General features: G+C 41.0%; 1 protein-coding gene across 14 annotated transcripts in view; it reads right to left on the reverse strand.

Annotated features, from left to right (window-relative positions):
• The window catches only part of KMT2C (lysine methyltransferase 2C), a 190,382-nt gene that overhangs the window by 23,130 nt on the left and 147,251 nt on the right, over positions 1–20,001 (reverse strand). For 12 of the 14 annotated variants that reach the window (XM_068145968.1, XM_068145979.1, XM_068145978.1 and 9 more), the window contains 15 exons: positions 19,146–19,250; positions 18,725–18,772; positions 17,432–17,569; positions 17,227–17,259; positions 16,476–16,595; positions 14,157–14,295; positions 13,713–13,927; positions 13,337–13,410; positions 11,112–11,294; positions 8,575–10,455; positions 7,255–7,580; positions 4,271–6,093; positions 2,913–3,024; positions 1,854–1,932; positions 1,673–1,736 (listed from right to left, as the gene is read on the reverse strand). In XM_068145968.1, the coding sequence (XP_068002069.1) occupies positions 1,673–1,736; positions 1,854–1,932; positions 2,913–3,024; positions 4,271–6,093; positions 7,255–7,580; positions 8,575–10,455; positions 11,112–11,294; positions 13,337–13,410; positions 13,713–13,927; positions 14,157–14,295; positions 16,476–16,595; positions 17,227–17,259; positions 17,432–17,569; positions 18,725–18,772; positions 19,146–19,250 (5,340 nt within the window). The remainder of the gene's footprint in view (positions 1–1,672; positions 1,737–1,853; positions 1,933–2,912; positions 3,025–4,270; positions 6,094–7,254; positions 7,581–8,574; positions 10,456–11,111; positions 11,295–13,336; positions 13,411–13,712; positions 13,928–14,156; positions 14,296–16,475; positions 16,596–17,226; positions 17,260–17,431; positions 17,570–18,724; positions 18,773–19,145; positions 19,251–20,001) is intronic. The other 2 variants (XM_068145982.1, XM_068145976.1) reach the window with 1 other exon arrangement.

Consider the following 20,001-nt stretch of genomic DNA (forward strand, 5'->3'; position numbering starts at 1 on the left):
ACTCTCTTCTGACACGGAAGAGGGGACATGAAAGAACTCTGGAAGCACTCAGGTGGAGGCAAAGAGATTGGGGAGTAAGAACAGAAAATTTACAGGAACCAGAGCCTCATTTATTCTGGCGTTTACAGACGAGTTTTTTACATCCAGAACCTATTTTTGTTACTACTTCCAAGACAAGAAAAGTTATTAACTTCCATCAAATATTCATGACATGGAACAAAGATCCTGGTTTCGTAAAAACAATTTTCTGCCAATCCTCCACACAGGACCCTCAGCAGCAGTGCCTTCTCCTCCTCACAAACAAATGCACTCTCATCTAGCCTGTAACCAAGACATTACTCTTAACAAATGAGAAATGCTCATCTGCTCTGAGCAGTTCACTGCTCTCAGATGTTTTTCTTGAGGCAAAACAATCATGTCTGGCAACATTTGATCTACACTAAGCCCAGAAGGCAAAAGAGGTTTGGCGATGGTATCATTTGTCTCCTGATTGCACTGTGGCCATGAGCTGGGTAACCAGGAACATGGCATGGATCCTCCTTGTAATGAAAGTCTCTTAAATATGGACACCTACATGACGGTAGGACTTCACTACAATCATGTCCTCCTTGTGCTCCAGCCCCTACCACCTTTTACTTTAACAGCTAACTGTGGTAGCAACAGCTACCAACGCTTAACAGCTCACCTATATCCAATGAGAGAGCTAGCTACAGTTCAGAGGGGTGACTGCTCTTTCAGTAAATTCTGCACAACTAATCACACAACCTGAAGGGATGAGTGAGTGGAAATTATGGAGGGGAACTGCAGATGGGAATGATGTGAAAGTACAAAAGGAAACACTGAAATATGAACAAGTTCCAGCTAAGAATAATTACTACTGAAATAAGAAACAGATTTTGTCAAGTGCTCAGGATCACCATCACCTCAGCCAGAGCAATGCCACCACTGAGTGCTGTGTCAAACCTCACCAGAAATTAGTACACACATTATTGCAAAGCTCAGTGATGCTACTCCAGTTTCTGGTAAATGTGAAGGTGTTTACTTCTGTTTCTTACTCATAAATACCACATTTTTGCAGACAAACAAGACTGTGGCCTTTCTCTCCTAACATATGCTCAGTTTTAATTTCTGCTGATAAATCTTTCTCATCAGAGAGACTAGGATTTACAGTTGATCTAGGGCAACCAGAAACAAGGAATGTAAGATACTAGTGCTATGTATCTCTGCTTTCAACAGCTGTGGTTCCCAGGCACTCCTGCTTAACTAATTCCTGGAAAGCTATTATTGGTATTTGTTAAAAGGACAATGATGCTGCACAAAATTTTTACTTCTGAGATAAAAATGGGCTCATCAGCACAGTTCTTCCCACCAAGCTCAGACTACTACAACACAACCAAAGGCCAGGTCTCTGACAGATTACCATTCTTACACAAATTCAAACAATGCTGATTTTCTACTTGTTCTATTTCCCTTTTTCCTTTTGCTGTTTCTTTGAGGACAGCTTCTAGAAAAATGTTAATAGCATTTACTATACTGGAAAAGATGAAATGACTCAATCTTAAAAGGATGAATTTTTGAGAGACAGGATTAATTCATGGATACTTTATTTTAAAACCACCAGAACTGCTGAATGAAACAACAACATGTAACTAATGATTATATCTGTACTTACTGACAAAACCAGGACCAAAACTGGGGGGATTAGGTCTAGAAATCTGAGGTGTCAAACTTCCATCCTAGAAATTTCAGTAAAACAGAGGGAAAAGGATATTAAATCATGATTTGATATAAACCCCCAAACTAGTCATCATTATTAAACACTTCTGTTTAAACATCACATCAAGTCATATTACCTGTGTAATGGCCTGCTGCATATGATTTTGGCCTTCACTGGTCTGAGCCCCTGGCAGTGGCTGACCCATAAAAGGAAACCTATTGGCATATAAACAGAAAGTGAAATTATAACTTTGAAAACTTCTGGGCATTTTAGGGAAGAGACAACACTTTGTAACACACCAAACTTGCATAAGCCATCCAAATATTTTCTAGACATTTCTTGAACTTCTCTACTAAGCTTGTGCACCATCTGGAGAATATTAATTCTCATCTGATGCTATGACATTTTGCCCTTGGTTGAAAGTATTGCATCTTGCACTTTTCAGAAGATGAAGTACACATGATGTAATGCACATAAAACTTATTTGTATTTGTATTTAGATATCATGGTTACCAGCACACTCAACTAGAGATGGGTAATGTACACCTCAGTAAGCCATGTATTATCATGTAACAGCAAAGTGTATATTCAGAAGGAGAAAACACATTGGTTTTATGGGTCACATAAAAAGAAAAGGTGCCAACCCTTTCTGGCTCATTGACTACCCACTTATGGTAAAGGCAGTCATGATGAAGTTTGCACAGTTCACAGCTTCTTTTGTCCTCAGAAGAGATTTAAAGAGAAGATGAAACTTCTGTTACTTGGGCCAAATCTTAATTGTACTTGCCATTAAATGATATTCTGCAACATTAAGTTTAACCATTGTGCAGCCATCAACACTTCAAGCACAACGTGTGGAAGATGTGTCAGTACATAATTAGTGTGTGGGAAAACAAGAAAAGTCTCAACAGTGAAGCCATGTTGACCAATGACAATACAAATGGAACACAAGCCTGATGTGTTTTAAGGCATCTTGTAGTTTCTACTGTCACACTTACCTCCGAAGGATAAAAGCAGTGTGGCAGTAGAAGCTATAAAATGTATTCAAACACATCAGATGTGTTCCAGTTGGTCCATTAGCATGGACCTGACAAACACATCTTTTGCCACTTTTTCATTTCCTGTGCAGTTTCTCTAGCTCTGTCACTTCCTTTACATTTTGTAGACCTAAAGAACAGTATCATGTGTTGCCTACCTGTTCATAACCATTGGCGGCATCCCCATGTTACTCTGCGCCATAACCTTATTGATCCCCTTAAGAGCTACCATTTTTGCTTTCATTATGGGATCAGTAATTGCATCAAAGTCTACAAAAGAAAAACAGTAAAAGTCAATTACATAGCTCAGAATTGTAAGTTAATAACTGGAGCTGACCTGCTGAGATCTAGTTCACGCATAAATCACCAGTAAAACAACATAACTGCATTACTATTGCATGCTGCTTGAAATCTGTGGTTAACGTGTAGTTTCATGTATTCATATATATACTGTCCTTGATTTCAACCACAACATACAAAGAAGAGCAGCCTATGAACCAACAGATGACCAAATGCTATTTATAAGTTTAAGAATGAGGAAGACGAGTTACTTCTGTGAGGTCAGTTGGCCCAAGTGACACACCACCACTAACGTACTAAGAAAAGAGCTTTGCCTCTCTCTAATTAGCAGTGGCACTACAAGCAGAAAGGCACACCTGGCCCACAGAGCACCTGAAAAGACCATAAACATGGTGAACTCTGCCTTTTTGTTGTCTCTCTCATTAGATGCCTCACACAGAGCAGGTTAAATAAGAGTATCAAAAAGCTGGGATTGGAGGGGACCTCTAGAGGTGATCTTAGCCCCTGGGGTGGCTGCAGCATGTTCTAGCCACACTACAAATATGGAACTGTGACTTGGGGGCTACACTGAATGTGTCTTTCAAAGAAACATGGGCAGTGTAGTTACAACTAGCACATTTCTCAACTTGTCATATTTCATTATGTTCATCATTCACTAAGTTATGGGGATGGTTTTGATCTGAATGCTCACACTGCTTCTACACTGAACAGGAAATGACACTTCAACGCTTTTAGCACATGCAGAATTGTGACGTTGCTGGGCTCTTTTCTTGAGACACACTAAGCACTGTGAAAAAAATGTAGTAAACCAACCATAAATAGAAAGTTGATCTATCAAATACCAAAAGGACAGCTATTGCACTCAATCACTTCATTCTGTTTACAAAGGACATGGTTACTCCATATCACCCTTTAGAACCTAAAGTATTGAGAGTTTGCACCACAGAGGTGATGTCAGAAAAATCAGCACTAATGCAAAAGTACCTTCATCTTGGTCAAGTCAACAGGAGCCTTGCCACAGAATTCAGAATGCCACCTACATGCTCCATTTCCATACTCCCATTGTACCTGCTCGACAGTTTGGGGTTTTTTGTTATGCCACATTTAAACTCTGCATTATCTACCTGCTTATTTCATTGCCACAGATTATGTAATTATTTACTGTTGCCTTTTTAAAAAGCTAAGCACAGCACAGACAAAGACATCACCCACGTACCAATATTGGGGAAAAATGGCTCTGAACGTTGGCGAATCATGGCTTGCATCTGTCGCTGCTGCTGCTGCTCCTGTCTTTCCTGATCCAAAAGGTCCTGCAGAAGAAGTGGCTGCTCCTCCAGCAGAAGCGGTCTCTCTCGATTTTGTTGCTGAGCTAATGGTTGAGGAAGCATAATCTGTTGGGGCCCAGATATGCCACTAGGACCAGGACGATTTGTGACAGCCACAGTCTGATTAGATGTCTGCCCTGGCCCAAAGCTATGATTAGATGACTGACCCTGAATAAAGCCTGGATTTGGTGACCCTTGAGAAAAATTATGGTTCATTCGTGGAACCATGGTCAAATTTGAATTTAAAGTGTTTTCCAAGATCTGTCCAGCAGGTGTCATTAGTGTTTGTGGAATACCTGATGCATGGTTCATTTGTGTTGTTGGCAAAGATTGAGATGGAGATCCTAGAGTCCTTGCTTCAGCGTTATCTGAGCTTTCATTAGCTAGCAAACTTGAGAGGACTGGTGTGGACCCAGAAATACTGCAAGAGCTTACTGCTCCTTGAAGAGGCAGAGGAGCAGATCCCTGAGTATCTTGACTAGGCACAGTTGTTTCTTGACTAGGAACAGCAGTATTTTTGTCAGGGAATTCTGGGTTAGCAGGCTGTACAGGAGCTTTTTCTCCATCCTTTACCTCCACTTCAGCAGCCTGTTGACTACTTGTGGATTCAGCATTTCCATCACTTTTTTCACTTTCATTCTTCTTTTCCTCCTGAGTGTTTGGGGAAACTACTTCTGTTTTGATGTCATTTTCTGTAGCAGATTTCTTCTGTGGAGACTGGGTCTCAGGAAGAGAAATGGTTCTATCACCTTGTTCTTTCTGTTTTGGTTCTTCTGTCTTGCCCTGGATGTCTAGTTTGTCATCAATGGGGACACTAAGATCTAGTTCTTCATTAAACATTCCTTTCTTATCCCCTACATCAAGTTCTGGGTCTGTGTATGCAATGATATCAAATTCCCCAGACCTTAGAAGATCATCAAGGTGAGGATCATTGGTTTCCAAATTATCTAAAGTATCCAGTTCATCTCCTTTTCCATCCTCTGTGTCAAGATTTAAATTTTCCAAGTCCTCATCATCTAAATCTTTGACTTCAACCCCCTCAAGGTCTTTCACATCCAAATCTTTTACGGCAGGATCATCAGGATCAAGCTTTTCCTCTAGACCATCACTTGGCTGGTTGGGAATCTGTAAATTTGCAGATTCATCATTTGGTGCAGATGTAGACAAAGATGGCCCTGGGAATGCATCAGCAACTGGTGGATGACTTAGAGAACGTATTACAAGTGCAGGTGGGTTGTCAGGATTTATTTGATCCTGCTGGGGTTGTGACATATGCTCCAAACCTGTAGGCATCTGCAACTGGTTAGGTATACCTTGAGAACTATGTCTCAGCGGTTCTGCTGGTCTTGGGCCTGGAAACTCCTGCCTGGGTATAAAGGCTGCATGTCGCTGATGTTGCGTTGCTGCATCCATAACATTTGCAGCAGAAGGATTAAAAGGCAGCCTTGGCCTCCCATCAGGGACTCTGTGACGTAATTCAATAAATGCCTGACCCAATATATTGTGCTGCTGAACTGGAATTCCTTGCGGAGGAAAATGCTGAGAAATCCCAGACGCATTATTTAGTTGTGGATTGTTCACTGGCCGAGGCATATCTATAGACAGAGATCTTCTCAGCTGTGGTGGAACTCCAGGGCGTTGCATTGGCTGCTGAGGACCAAGGAAACGCTCTTGACCTGATGGTGGACCATGGCCACCTCCTGGAAACCCATATCTAAAACAAAGTATGAAAGACTAAATAATCTTTTTTCCTTAAGACTGCCTAGTCTGGTGTGTTTGACTACATAACTACTCCCCAAAATGCTTTACATGATTCATTCATTAAGATATTTAAATAAATATTTTGACTAATTATGCTTACATTTAAATGAGCTTTATGACTACAATAAAATAATTGCTTTAATTATGTTTAATAAACAACCTGTTTTCAATTCCAGTAATAATAATGGAGAGAAAACTCTGACAGTAAGAAATATTTTAGTAAATAAACTACATGCTAATGCAACCCAGTGTAAAAAAAATGCTTTTGTGTGGATTTAGAAATTACTGAAATGAATTCCAAATATTGAAAGTATTAACTCCTGAGATGACAAGGTATGCCAGCCCTGGTGTTCATTTTACTTCCTGGCATTCCCTGTGCAAATGGCACAGATGGAAGCTGACATTTGGTGACACATTCATGGATAATGAAAACAAGAATATTACATTTATCCATTAGTCAGACAGATAAGCTAGAGCCAGACCTGTCCATTAAAAAAAAGAAAAGAAAGAAATGCCCCCAATCCATGGCTAAGGAGATCTTTCAGGTCACATAACCTTCACAAGAATTGCAATTGCTCCATTTTGATTTCGTATAAATTCCCAATAGAAGACAGCACAAGCCAGTGTGAGTGCAAACAGGAAGGCTGGGGAAGGACTTCTCAGGATCTCAGGTAGTGATAGGACTAGGGGGAATGGAATGAAGCTGGAGGTGGGGAGATTCAGGCTGGATGTGAGGAGGAGGTTCTTCCCCATGAGAGTGGTGAAGCCCTGGAATGGGTTGTCCAGGGAGGTGGTTGAGGCCCTGTCCCTGGAGGTGTTTAAGACCAGGCTGGACGAGGCTCTGGCCAGCCTGACCTAGCGTGGGGTGTCCCTGCCCATGGCAGGGGGGTTGGAACTAGCTGATCCTTGTGGTCCCTTCCAACCCTGAATGATACTATGAAACACACTTTCTGGTACAGACACAGGCAAGCTCACTGTACTTGCTCACTTCAGGACCTACCTACTGTAGACAACAGATTATTTTACATCAAAACCTCCCAGCATTATATAACAATTTCTGTAAATGTAAAGCTATTCCTGTAATATCCTGAGTTTAAGAGATTGAAGAGCTTACCTAAGACCATGAGGTCTCATGCCCATGGTATTCATATCACCTGGAAACTGGGGTCTACTGAACTGCCCATCAGCAGGAAATGGTCCCCGTTGGTCTTTCGGGTAAACAGTGAACCTTGGCCCACCTGGAGGGACAACAGAGGATCTAATATTCCCAGGATATGGAGGAGGAGGGCGGTTAAAAATTTGATTCAAGTTGTCTTGCTGCCAATGCTGAAGAGGTGTTGCATGGGTAGGAGCTGCTGCATCCTGCAAGGCTTTTTCCTGACGAACTGCGTTCTTCTTCTGCTGCTGTTGCTGTAGAATAATTTCACGCAATTTCTGGCGCTGTTTAAAAAACAAAAATCATTGTGCTTGACACTGCAGTTGACATATTTTGAAGTGTTACACTCCACTAGGTTAAACCTTTTGGAGAAAAGAAACTTCAGTCACTACAGAAAAAAAACCCCGATAAACTACTTGAATCACTTTGGAAATTGGAGGAGCGATCAAACGGTGCAAAATGCTGGTAACAGAATTTAATCTCCAGACTTCTCGATCGAGTGTGCAACCCTTTCCCCATTTAACATAGAAGCAACATTCTTGCCCTTTTTCTATTGCAGCAATACAGGTCCTTTCACCACATGAAGAAGTGTGTTCTGAGTAAGAAAAGTGATCAGTTGTCCACTGAAGAAAATTCAGTAAGAGGTTTACACCAAAGCTGCAGAATTTACTCTGAGTCTGCATGGTAAATACTGCCAATTTTCCCACTAAATCCATTTCCCATCACTCCTTCCAAACAAAAGACTGAACAGCTTTCCACAAATCCAATGTAATTCTGTTTCAGCAAGAGACATTTCCCAAACATTCACTGACAAAAAACTTGAGAGAATGTGCCTCAAGAAGGGCAGGGATCAATGGTAGGATTCACCTCAATATGTCAGCCAACTGAAGAGCTGGATGTCTAGTCTGAGATCCTCACTGTCACAAGTCACTGACAGTCATTTCTGTATCTCATTTATTATAGGGCAGAGTTAATTGTCCTTTCAAAGGTTTTTTTTTAACCTCAAACTGTAGGCAAGAGCTATGACACAGCAATCATCTACATCTTCAGTGGTTTCAAAGATCACTTTGCTCCTTAAAAGTTACTGATCTTTCTATATTCTCTATATATTGTGGTTCTACCCAGGAGGACCAAACTATCATCCTAAGTGAATGAAGACAACTCTCTGTTATAAAGCTATGTTTAACAGCAAGAAATTTCAAGTATTAGCAAGCATGGGCAAAATTCTTCTACTATTTATGAAATGTTAACACCATCAATATTAAACATTATTCTCACCTGTCTCAACTTCTCAGTGTCTGCTTGAGACATGTTCATAGTATTCTGTGTGTCTGTTACTACTGTAGTAGGTGCTGGGCCAGGAACCTGGGAAACTTTGGGAAACTGCTGTCCTTGAGAATTCATTGGAGAATTTCCAGATGTATTGAAGTTGCCCTCAGATCCAGGCCGTGGCTGCTCAGCAGCATCATGGGCCAGCTGACCAGTTCCAAAAGATTCTGGCTGAGGTCTTGGAGTCATTGGTGGCTGATCATATGGGTCACGTGCTGGAGCAGCTGGACCATGACTAAATGAATCTGTTATTGCAGGTCCTGCAGGTCTGGGAGTTTGAGAACATGGATCTGATGGCCTGACAAAAGTGCCTTGCACCCTGTTCTGTGGTGCCTGCAGGAAAGGATCTCTATTTGGTATTAGTCCTGGTCTTGTCATTGCAGGTCTGTTAAAACTCTCTGGAATCCCTGGCCTTGGAGTTGCTGGTTGCTGAGAATAAGGATCACTGAGAACTGGCCTTGGTGTTCCAGGAGGTTGGGCGTATGGATCAGAATGTCTCTGATTTGCTTGGGACTGAGCAAATAAATCTGCTGGCTGAGCAGGTCTTGGTGTTGGCGGTTGCTGCATATATGGATCAACTGAGGTGGGCCGAGGAGTTCCTGGAGGTTGGGCATAAGGATCAGCAACTGGCCGAGGAGTACCTGGAGGCTGGGAGTAAGGGTCCTGAGAAGCTGGCCTTGAAATGGGTCCAGACTGAGGGAAAGAATCACTCTGCTGTCGCACTATCCGGGGTGGATGGGCAAAAGTCTCCTTTATTGCAGGATGGGGAGTGAGTGGAGGCTGGCTGTATGGATCATTGGGCTGATTATGGGAAAAGGTGTCCACTGGCCGTGGTGTCAGAGCAGGCCTTTCGTAGGGATCAACAGCAACACGCCTCGGTGTACCTGGCATTGATGCATAAGGATCTTGTGGGGACTGGGGTGGGCGCATAGGAGTTTTAAAAGGTCCAGGGCTCCCATCAACAGGAGCAGGAGTAGGGGTCAGTGGTGGCCGTGCATATGCATCAGCAGAAGCTACTCTCTGTCTCTGAAATGTATCAGTTCTAGGAGCTGGCTTAGTAAACAGATCACTGCTTCCAGCTGTCAAAGGAACCTTCCCTGGCTGTTCCATAACGACGGGTGATCTTGGGACCCCCAATGGTTTGGAGAACTGCTCTGATACCATGACAGGCCTGGGTGTATCTGGTGGCTTTGCATAGGGATCACTGCTACCTGGAGATGAAGAACATGAATCCCTGACTGGTGAAGGCCTGCTTCCTGATGGTTCTGTTACCTGAATGGGCCTAGCTATGGCCGACTGCGGTGCACACGTATCTAAGGGTGCAATGGTATTTCTTCTAACAAAGTTTTGGTTAATGGGTGCTGGTCTAGGTGTTCCCACCATTTTAGCATATGGATCCATTGGAGAAGGAGGTCTTGTGTTTGTGGAACCTGGAGAAAACATTTGTTGTGATGGTGTCTGAGGAGTCTGAGACTGAGACAGTGAATCATGTACTGGGATTCGGGTTGGAGTAGGGGGTGGGGCTTGTGGTTTTAGGAACACATCATCTGAGGATGCTGATGTAGGCGTAGCAGGTAGCTGCTGCTTTGTAAAGAGATCCTTATGGAATGTCTGTTGTGCAGGAGACATATTTCCATTGCCCGTCTGTGGTGTCAGGGGGCTCTGGATCCCACTGCTAGGTGTGTCTGAGCCAGACTGGTTCAGAAGCTGTTGTGAACCAAACTGCTGCTGCTGCTGTTGCTGCTGCTGTTGCTGCTGCTCATTTTTCACTTGTTCAAGCTTCTGTGTGGCTTCTATTTTGGCTTGCTGCTTACTTTTTTGCCGCATTTGCTGTTTTAAAATTATAAGGAAAACGATTACACTTGTTAAGTCCAGTGTACACAAACCCCTTCTGATGACTGAATCTATAATTAAAACCTTAGGACACATGGAAGATCAATTACAAATAATTGTAAATTGCAGGGTTTAAATGCAATGGGAGCAGAGGGTCTAGCTATTTGTAAAGTTCAATTACCTTGACGTGCACCTTGATTGCCTAGGAAGAAGCATTTCCCAGGCTGCCTAACGAGCAGCACTGCTTTCCAACCTCATATTCTGAAGAGGAAAGGTTGCTGACAGCTGCAGCACTCATGTGAGACAAATGGGCTCTGAGAGACAACTGGCCCAATTTGGAGAGGTAGTCTGCAGGACAAGGTTACTGCAACACAGACTATATTAAACACAAACCACTGCACTAGCCAGCCATACAGAGAAAGAGTAACCTGCTTCCAAAAGAGGCAGGATTTATGAGTTGAAGTTTTAAAACAAAGTTTTCTAAGACTTACAAGTAGCTTCTCTTGTGATAGCATCTATTTTCTCCTTACACATACCAGCTGGCTTTATGCTTTCCCACAAAGAAAGGATAAAATCAATTCTATTACAACAGAGTCCAACAATGCAGTAAGAAGCTGGAAGAAAAACAACAAAACACCCTAAATGCAACACACCTGTCTGAATTTCCATTCCTGCTCATGTTCTGATTCCCTCTGTTTTAATGGATCTTTAAAGAGGTCGGAGTCGATGCGTGAGCTGGGATCAATGCTATCCTGTTGCTGCTGCCTTTTCATGGAGTCATTTGACATCTGTACTTTATTGATGCGCAAAGCAGCTCTATTATCTCTGGCTTTTTGCTGGAAAAAGATTTTTTTTAAAAAGGAATTAGCTTAATTTTCTTCTGCTAAGTGGAAACACTGCATCTGTTATTCCTACCAAATCTATCCTCCAGTTATTGGCGCAGCCTATTTTAATCACATGCGTGCTTGTGAAAACTAAATGAAGCACTTTAAAGGGAACTCCACATTGGAACTACTTCATCTCTACAGAAATTCTGCATGTAAGATACACAGGAAAAACAAAGGAGTTATTAGCAGTAGAGGTTTTCTGTACGTCGAGACCGCCTGTTCAGGTACCGTGCTGTGCCGAGAATGCACAACTCCCACGGTTTACCTTTCACATCACATATTGGTGTGGTCTGCCATCTGAAGACATCAGCACAGCACATGATGTTTGGATCAATAAAGGCCACCAATGCGGAGAACTTCAATGACAAGAAAAATACAGTCTACTCCATTAAATGGCCTCTATAGATCACCATCTGTGTTAAGTTAGTAGTATAAACATAGGATATGGGCTTATGGATCAGGAAAAATTGGATTGAAGAACAGCAATTGCTCTTCAATGAGGCATTTTACAGCCATACTGACACTTTAAAGCATCTAATGGAAGTTTCAAAGAGTCTGGTTTACCACCAATCTAGGATGTGATTCCTTTTCTGAATCAAACCCTCACATCTTCTTTTTCACAATTTTATTTCACAGTTGTCAAGCAGGGGTTGCCTAGCAGAAAAGGCTTTAATCCTTTCCCTCCAACAATGAAAGTGACATAAATGAGAGCACCAGTGTCACAGCAGCAGAAGAATTAGTGTCATTTTCCCCTATAAATGATGGGATTGTGCATACTAAGGAAAGTACAAAGTGTACTGTGAAAATTTACTCTCTTACAAATTTCATTTTTAAGGTCGCCTTTACTCATCCCCAGAGTGTAAGTCCCTCAAGGAGAGGTACCACAGATGCTGCTTGTGTGTGCAATGCCAGACCCAGGAGCAGTACCACAGAAGCTTTTTGTGTGCATAGTGCCAGAAACACTAGCAACAGCTGAATGGGAAGAGTACATGGACTGTAACTTCTGCCGGGAAATAACTGCTTCTTGCTGTGGAAACACTCCTGTGCATGCAGCCTCCTCCCAAACATGTGGGAAGTAATTTTTACAGCTACATTTTAGATACCCATCAGGAGAATAGCATTGCATTTGTTGAGAACAACAGAAAAGACAAAAATCCAGTAACAGAAATAACTGGGAAGTGATAAACCCCTGGATGTAAATCCACTCGTGTAAGTGGGCACTATCTTATAAATACTATACAGAAAGAATCATCAAGATTAAATATGGCATGGACAAGATGGTCCAAAGGTGCTGAAGCTATAGGCTTGAATAAAAAGCAGAATAATGACAGTGTCTCAGTGATACAACAAAGATAATAGAGAATTATTCTCTCAAGTGACATGGGGTTCAGCAAGATTAGGAATTCCACTTCTCACATTCAGTCTTGGGCAATGATTTATCCTCTAAAAGCTGTCAGGGAGATAAGGGGATTTTTTAATTTGAACAGTAGGAGATTATGGTGGTACTGCTAAGCTCTGAGCCATCAATACACCTGGGAATCAAGTTTGCTTACTAATGGGACCATACCAAAAAAGTGGAGGTGGGGAGAGGCTAAAATACTGAAAACATAACTGTGAAAACCACAGAAACCTCCAAAGTGAGAATGTTCGCTCAGCTGCTGCTGTGAAGAAACAAAGAAAGGATGAGAACAAGGAGAGAATACGGAGATGAAAGAAAATTAAAGTACATTTTCTAGCAACTGGGATCCTGTGCAGAAAGGGACAAAACAAATGAGACCTGAGGTAGGAAAAGGCAGTGGGAATCACAAATGTTCTCATCTTAGCTAACATCTTCAGATTGCATAATACTAATATTGTTTATTCCAAAGAACAGAGATACAAATATTTGGAGTTAGAAGTGCAAATATCAAGTAGCATTAAGAAATTAGAACCTTACAAATCAAATATTTGTTTGCTGAAAGTATGCAAATGCAGGTGGCAATTGTTCTTACCACATATGGAGCCCTCTCCTGTGAGCTTGCTTTCCTCCACAGTTTAGCAATCTGCTTCACTCTTGTAGCCCAGTCTGCAATCAAAAAAAATGGCTTTGAAAAGTCTATTTTGTATTCTTTCAAATGAAGATGCATAAACTGCTAGAAAATATTTAGAATAGAACAGAATAGAATTAACCAGGCTGGAAGAGAACTTTGAGATCATCCAGCCCAACCTATCATCCAACACTATCTAATCAACTAAACCATGGCAACAAGCACCCCATCCAGTCTCTTCCTAAACACCTCCAGTGATGGTGACTCCACCACCTCCCTGGGCAGCCCATTCCAATGGCCAATCACTCTTTCTATGAATGTTATTCAGTAAGTTACTTACCTGGGAATTCCTCCTTCAGGTTAGGGAAGTTGATGTTTGTATAGAGAACAGGTGCTACTGTTGCCATTTCACCCAAAGCTTCTTCTTTTTCCCACTTCAGAGTGCTTCTTTGAGCATTGGACATTGTATCACCTTCGCCTTCCAAAGGTGGAGCAGAAGGTGCCCATGAGCTGTTAGGATCGCTCACCATCGGATTGAATGCTGGATTCTTATCCCTGACAAATCAGAGAAGGGTTTTGTTTTACAGACAGATTGCTCTCAATGTAAAAATCCCCACAATTAGCAAAGTGCTTGCTATGGTTGCTATTTCAGTCATGAACAGGCTGCAAGAATACAGAAGGTTTTGTAAGGGCTGCCAAGAACTATGGCACAGTATTAATAACAGCACTACCCTTTAAGTGATAAATGCTAAACACAAGATATTTTTTTCTCATCTTAACTTACCTGGTATCAGTATATGGTTGCTGTGTAATGGGTGAGAAAGTGCCCAGTCCACCTCCAGCAGCCAAAGCTGTATGAGGAAGATGAGGGTTAGGGCCGATCAGGCCATTCATAAGGGGCACTCTTGGAAACGCATTCTCTCCTGGAAAGAAGAAGGTTAGATTAGAGTTTTAAGTGTGACTGCTTTTAAGGTAGAGGTAGAAGTTTTCAGTGAAAAACTGATGTCTCATCTAATGAAAAACTGATTGCTTTACAATTTTATATTACTGGCCTTACATGATTTCAAACTTCAGAACAATTTACCCTGCTTCCCTACAGCCTTAAGGGATTCTTTTATAGTGCACAGATTTATTTGTTGATTGAAAAAAAAATAAGGATTTTAAGATAGATCTCCAAAACCTTTGTGGCAGTCTGTGCTATGTTACTGTGCTTTATATTGAGGTACATACTTAAGAGCCTAATGATCTGTCATATTTGTTATATCCAGACTCAAGCAGGATGAGTGGAGAAGGCTTTTTTCAGTCCTTGCAGAATTACCCTTAGCTACCTGAAGTAAACATCTCTTCTGAGCCATGTACCAAAGTAAGCCTCATTATCAGCTAACTCCCTGATTTGTAAACAATGAAACAGATAAATCTAGTCAAGTGAGCATCAGCATTTTCTAATTAAATGTCCAGCCTAGCAGTACAAATGCAGAAAAATTTATTTGATTACAACAGTACAAATGTGGCACAAGCAGATTCATCCCAGCAGATGGTATTTGCAGATGTTCCTATACAGAATTAACACTGGCCTTGAATCCCTGTCACTTAAGTGCCATTACAACTGTTGTTCCAGTATTCTCCTCCTAAAAGCATAGAAGTAGCTCAGGAATGAGATGCATCTGTAGGATGACACTGTATCATTCTCTCATGCTTTAGTAGACTGTCTTCTAATCTATAAGTTACATACACTAGGCAGCAAGTACAGCTTGGATAAAAAAATAGGATAGAATAGAATAGACCAGACCAGACCAGACCAGACCGGAAAAGACCTTCAAGATCATCGCGTCCAACCTATCAACCAATCCAACCCACCTAATCAACCAAACCATGGCACCAAAATAGTAAAATTCCAGAGAACATCTTTGTTATAGCTGCTAAATAGCACACAGAAGCTGCAAGGATCTGACAAACAAACAGCATGGAGATTCAAGGCTTCTGGTTTGCACTGTAGGATCACACCTCTTTATAAGAAGAGGGCACTAATTTTACTGAAATTGCTGAAATTTGATGCAGGCTTCCCTATTACTGAAGCATTTATCTCACAGAAACATGTGGATCACTACACCATAACTGAACCAAATTATAAATCTCAAACTTTGTAATTGTGGCAGTTCCCACAGGGAGAAGTTAAACAACTTCAGTATTTGAGCTCTCTAAGATTATCTGCAAGTACTCAAGTAACTAGGAAACAGGCAATGATATCTTTATTATCTTTTGCTTTAAATCACCTCATTATTTGCTTTAAACTCTCTCCTTTCTAAGACTTTTTGAAGTCTTTCCTTTTTATGGAAATTCATCCAAGCAAGAAACCCATCATTTTTCTTATTAATTCACTGGTGAAATCGATTTGCATAGTGCTTTTTGCAGTACCAGTATAACAGAACGGCCACTCTTTACAGGAGCTCAGAGAAAATCCATTAGAGGTGACGTTTGATGAGAAAAGAGTGCATTTAATTATGTTTATACACACTGCTAAAAAAAAAACCAATAATGCTCCACTGGTAACAAATCAAATCAATCTGGCCCTTGCTTTCCATAAAAGAGCAAGAATATGTTCTAGCAACTCATGATAACTTAGGCAGTAACAAAGAAAAGAAATTCTAATGTCCCGGCTACATTTAAAAATCACTTAACCTTCTCTCTGTTATTTGGGCAGCTAATGTGTTGAACTGAATTCTTACAGGAAATGAAGCCTCAGTAAGTCACTGTTACACAAACTGTTTCCTCACCCTTGAGGAGGTACTCAAAAGTAATTAGAAGAGGACACACACTTTATTACAGACAAATTTGAGAACTATGAAAGTGTCAGTTATAATAAAAGCTCCGATATGTCAAAAGAATTTAAAAGAACTGTCCTTCCCTAGTATCAATATTTACATGCATGTTAATCACATAACTCCCTTCAGAACAGTTTTAGAATAACATTTCATAAATTAACAAGGGCAGATTCCACCAGTTAACAACAGCAGAAAGTAAGGCATGTCCTAATTTCAGTGCTTAAAAGATGCAGACCTCTCACGACCGCGCTGCTGTTCTTAAAATTAACATAGGAACCTACCTTGACTGTGCAAAGACATAAGTTGTGGTGGAGGTGGAGGCTGTGGCAAAGGAGCTGGCTGTGTGGTTGCTGGACTTAATACAGCTGTGAACAAATCTTCAACATCCTTTCCTCCTAGCTCTGCAAAAACAGCATGGGTGAGTTGGCTGCACTGTTTACACGCGGTAGTATTGTTCTTGTTTCAGCTGGGATAGAGTTAATTTTCCTCCTAGCAGCTGGTACAGTGCTGTGGTTTGGATTTAGTGTGAGAATAAGGGTGTAACATACTGATGTTGTAGTTGTTGCTAAGTAGTGCTCTTCCTGAGTTAAGGCTTTTTTAGTTTCCTACACTGCCAGTGAGTGGGTTCACAAGAACCTGGGAGGGACCCAAACCAGCCGAAGGGTCTCAGTATATGAACTGGGGGAAGATGTCCAGGAGGGGCACACCAGTGCTTGGACTTCAGTCAGTGGATGGGGAGCAATTGCATTGTGCACTACTTCTCTTCTCTTGGGTGTCACTTATCTTTCTTTTTGTTGTATACCTTGCCATTACTACTACTACTACTACTACTATTTAAATTGTTATTATTATTTTATTTTAATTATTAAACGGTTCTTATGTCAATCCATGAGTTTCAATTTTTTTCCCAGTTCTCCTCTCCAACCCATAGACAAAAGGAAGGAGTGAATGAGCAGCTGCATGATGTCTAATTTCTGGTTGGGGTTAAACCACAACAGTTTTATAAAAGACATTAATGATTAGAATACATACCTGGGATTTTGTACAGTTTGCCAAGAATAGCACCTGGACAAAGTAAAGACAACACAGAATGAGAGATCATCAAAAGATGCAAATAAATCAATTCTGCAGCCAAGTCCAAATAGGTATGTTACAAAACATAGATTATCTGATAAAAACTGTGAAGATTTCCATACAAGTTTTCCAGAAGATCAAGATAAAAAAAACAAAAAATTACCATCTGTGACCATTTTGTCTAGCTCTGGACTGAGGATCCCATCCAACTGCTCTTCACTCAGTGGCCGTGAACTCTGGTTGACATTTGGCTGAGGCAGAGAAGAAGGATCATCAGAGATGGGACCGATATCCAATCCAGCTGAAGGAAGAAAGAATACCAAGTTAGACATAAAGACTTAAACTTATTGGTATAGAATAAAGAGAATAAAACATCTTTTTATTGTTTCTTTTCCCCTAGAGCTATGCTCCCAACTAAATCAAGATTTTCTAAAGTTTGACAAAAAAACCCTTAAAAATTACATTAGAAAAAGTAAACAAACCCACTTGCTCTTTACCTCCAGCTTACTGTATTGGCTGAGGAACATTAACTGAACAGAATGCAACTGGAAGAATGTGAAACAAGGCTACTGAGTCCAGGTTCAACATGGTTTAGAGTGTATAGTCTTCAGTATACAGCCCCACTGTAACTATTTTTCACCTTTTAAAGAGCAGTCACACCAGCAGTCAACATGGCTCATCCGCACGTACCTTAAGTTTCACTCCAAATCACATTAAATAGCTACTGAAGTATGCTCAATATCAAACAAGTTATAGAAGTTTCTGTTTCAAAAATGACTACTGAAAATTCCAGACCAAGTGATTTTTGGTGCTGAGAAAGCATAACTTACTGCATAAATTTCCTAACATCCTTTACAAGTCAATAAATCTCTCAAAAGAGAAAGATCTTCAGGGGAAAAAAAAACCAAACCCAAAAGTTCACACTTCAGTATATAAAATAGATTTCTGTATTAGATATTAAATAAAAACACATTTAAAATACTGAAACATGCTGTTCTACTTATTGCCAACCTGTGTTTTACATAAAGTGATGAATCAGTATCCAGTGGAAACGAAGAGATTGATGCTGGTTTATTCATGCTTTAGCATACTCACATTGTTAAAACGTTTTTAATTTACAAAAGATACCACTATGATAACAACTACACACTACCACTAGGAGTAATAATATAATTAACAGTGGCAGCAAGAAAATGCATGGGTTTGTATTGTGAAACACAAAAACTCAGGAAGGTTTTTAAAAGCTGTAAGCAAAATCTGATGCAGTTACACGCGGAGTGCAGAATTCATAGCTCGTGTTAGACTCAAACACCACGGAAAGAGTGGAAAATGAAGGCATGAATTAGTGACACAACAAAAAGGAGTACTAGTCTCTACACATGCAGTTCTCTCAGCTAAAACCACTAGGAAAGATGACTACTTCTAACCATGGATCATCCATTGTTTAGTTTCTTACCAAATGGGGAGGGTGAGTTCTCAACCTGGAAAGTGCATAAATCAAGACCTACAGGACCCAAACCAGATAAAATGGATGATTATAACACGAAAACAAAACAAAACAAAAAAAGTAAAGAAAAAGCTGCATGCTGAAAAAAAGCTATGCAGGTATGATAGACAACAGCAGCTACATTTTATTCTCTCTTAAGCAGCAAAGCAAAGAGCCAAGTAAAATAAAATGTTGAAAAGACTGGGGATTATTCTTTTTTTTGGATAGAAGACAACAAAATCATCTCAAACCAAAACATTCTTAAGGTAATGAAAATTGTATCTGAAACCACCTAGAGCATAACCTATAGATACAACACAACACATATAGCTACAATTAAGAGGAAAAAGAAAGACAACAAATACTGGAGAGACATTATAACCATACATACCTGAATGATCTCCAGACTTTACCAAATCATCAGAAAGTATCCCAAGAATATCATCATCAGTGTTTAAGACCTCAGAAAGATCGGCTAAAGGATCATCGGTGCTACCTGTGTAAGATGCAATAAATGAAATCAATCAGTCGTGGCATTTAGACATGACTTTGAGTTTATAGCTCAAGCTGTAGTATATCAGCAAACACCTGTCTACCAGGCTACAAGGGCCTTCTACAGTATGTTGTGGACTGCAAGTCACTCTGAGCTGAAAGACTGCAATGACCTTTAGCGGTCCCTTCCAACCCCTATCATTCTGTGACCTGCATGCCCTCCCATCCAGTACTGCAGTCACCTTCACATGCTTAGGTTGTTTAGTGTTTTCTCCAGTAGAGTAAAAGTAAAAATGCCATCAGTCATGTGGAAGAAAGACTACATGACACAGGGAAAAAAAACCCAACATCTAATCATAATATCATAGTATCAGTCAGGGTTGGAAGGGACCACAAGGATCATCTAGTTTCAACCCCCCTGCCATGGGCAGGGATACCCCACACTAGATCAGGCTGGCCAGAGCCTCGTCCTGCCTGGTCTTAAACACCTCCAGGGATGGGGCCTCAACCACCTCCCTGGACAACCCATTCCAGTGCTTCACCACTCTCATGGTGAAGAACCTCCTCCTCACATCCAGCCTGAATCTCCCCACCTCCAGCTTCATTCCATTCCCCCTAGTCCTATCACTACCTGAGATCCTGAGAAGTCCCTCCCCAGCCTTCCTGTAGGCCCCCTTCAGATACTTGCAACCTCTAAGACAGAGAGGTCTGTCAATGTGGAAGTCAACAAGCAGGTTCTATAAAGAACACAGCTC

Source organism: Melanerpes formicivorus, unplaced genomic scaffold (genome assembly GCF_026170545.1).
Source record: "Melanerpes formicivorus ecotype bairdi unplaced genomic scaffold, bMelFor1.0.p_v2 SCAF_13, whole genome shotgun sequence".
Taxonomy (NCBI): Eukaryota; Metazoa; Chordata; class Aves; order Piciformes; family Picidae; genus Melanerpes; species Melanerpes formicivorus.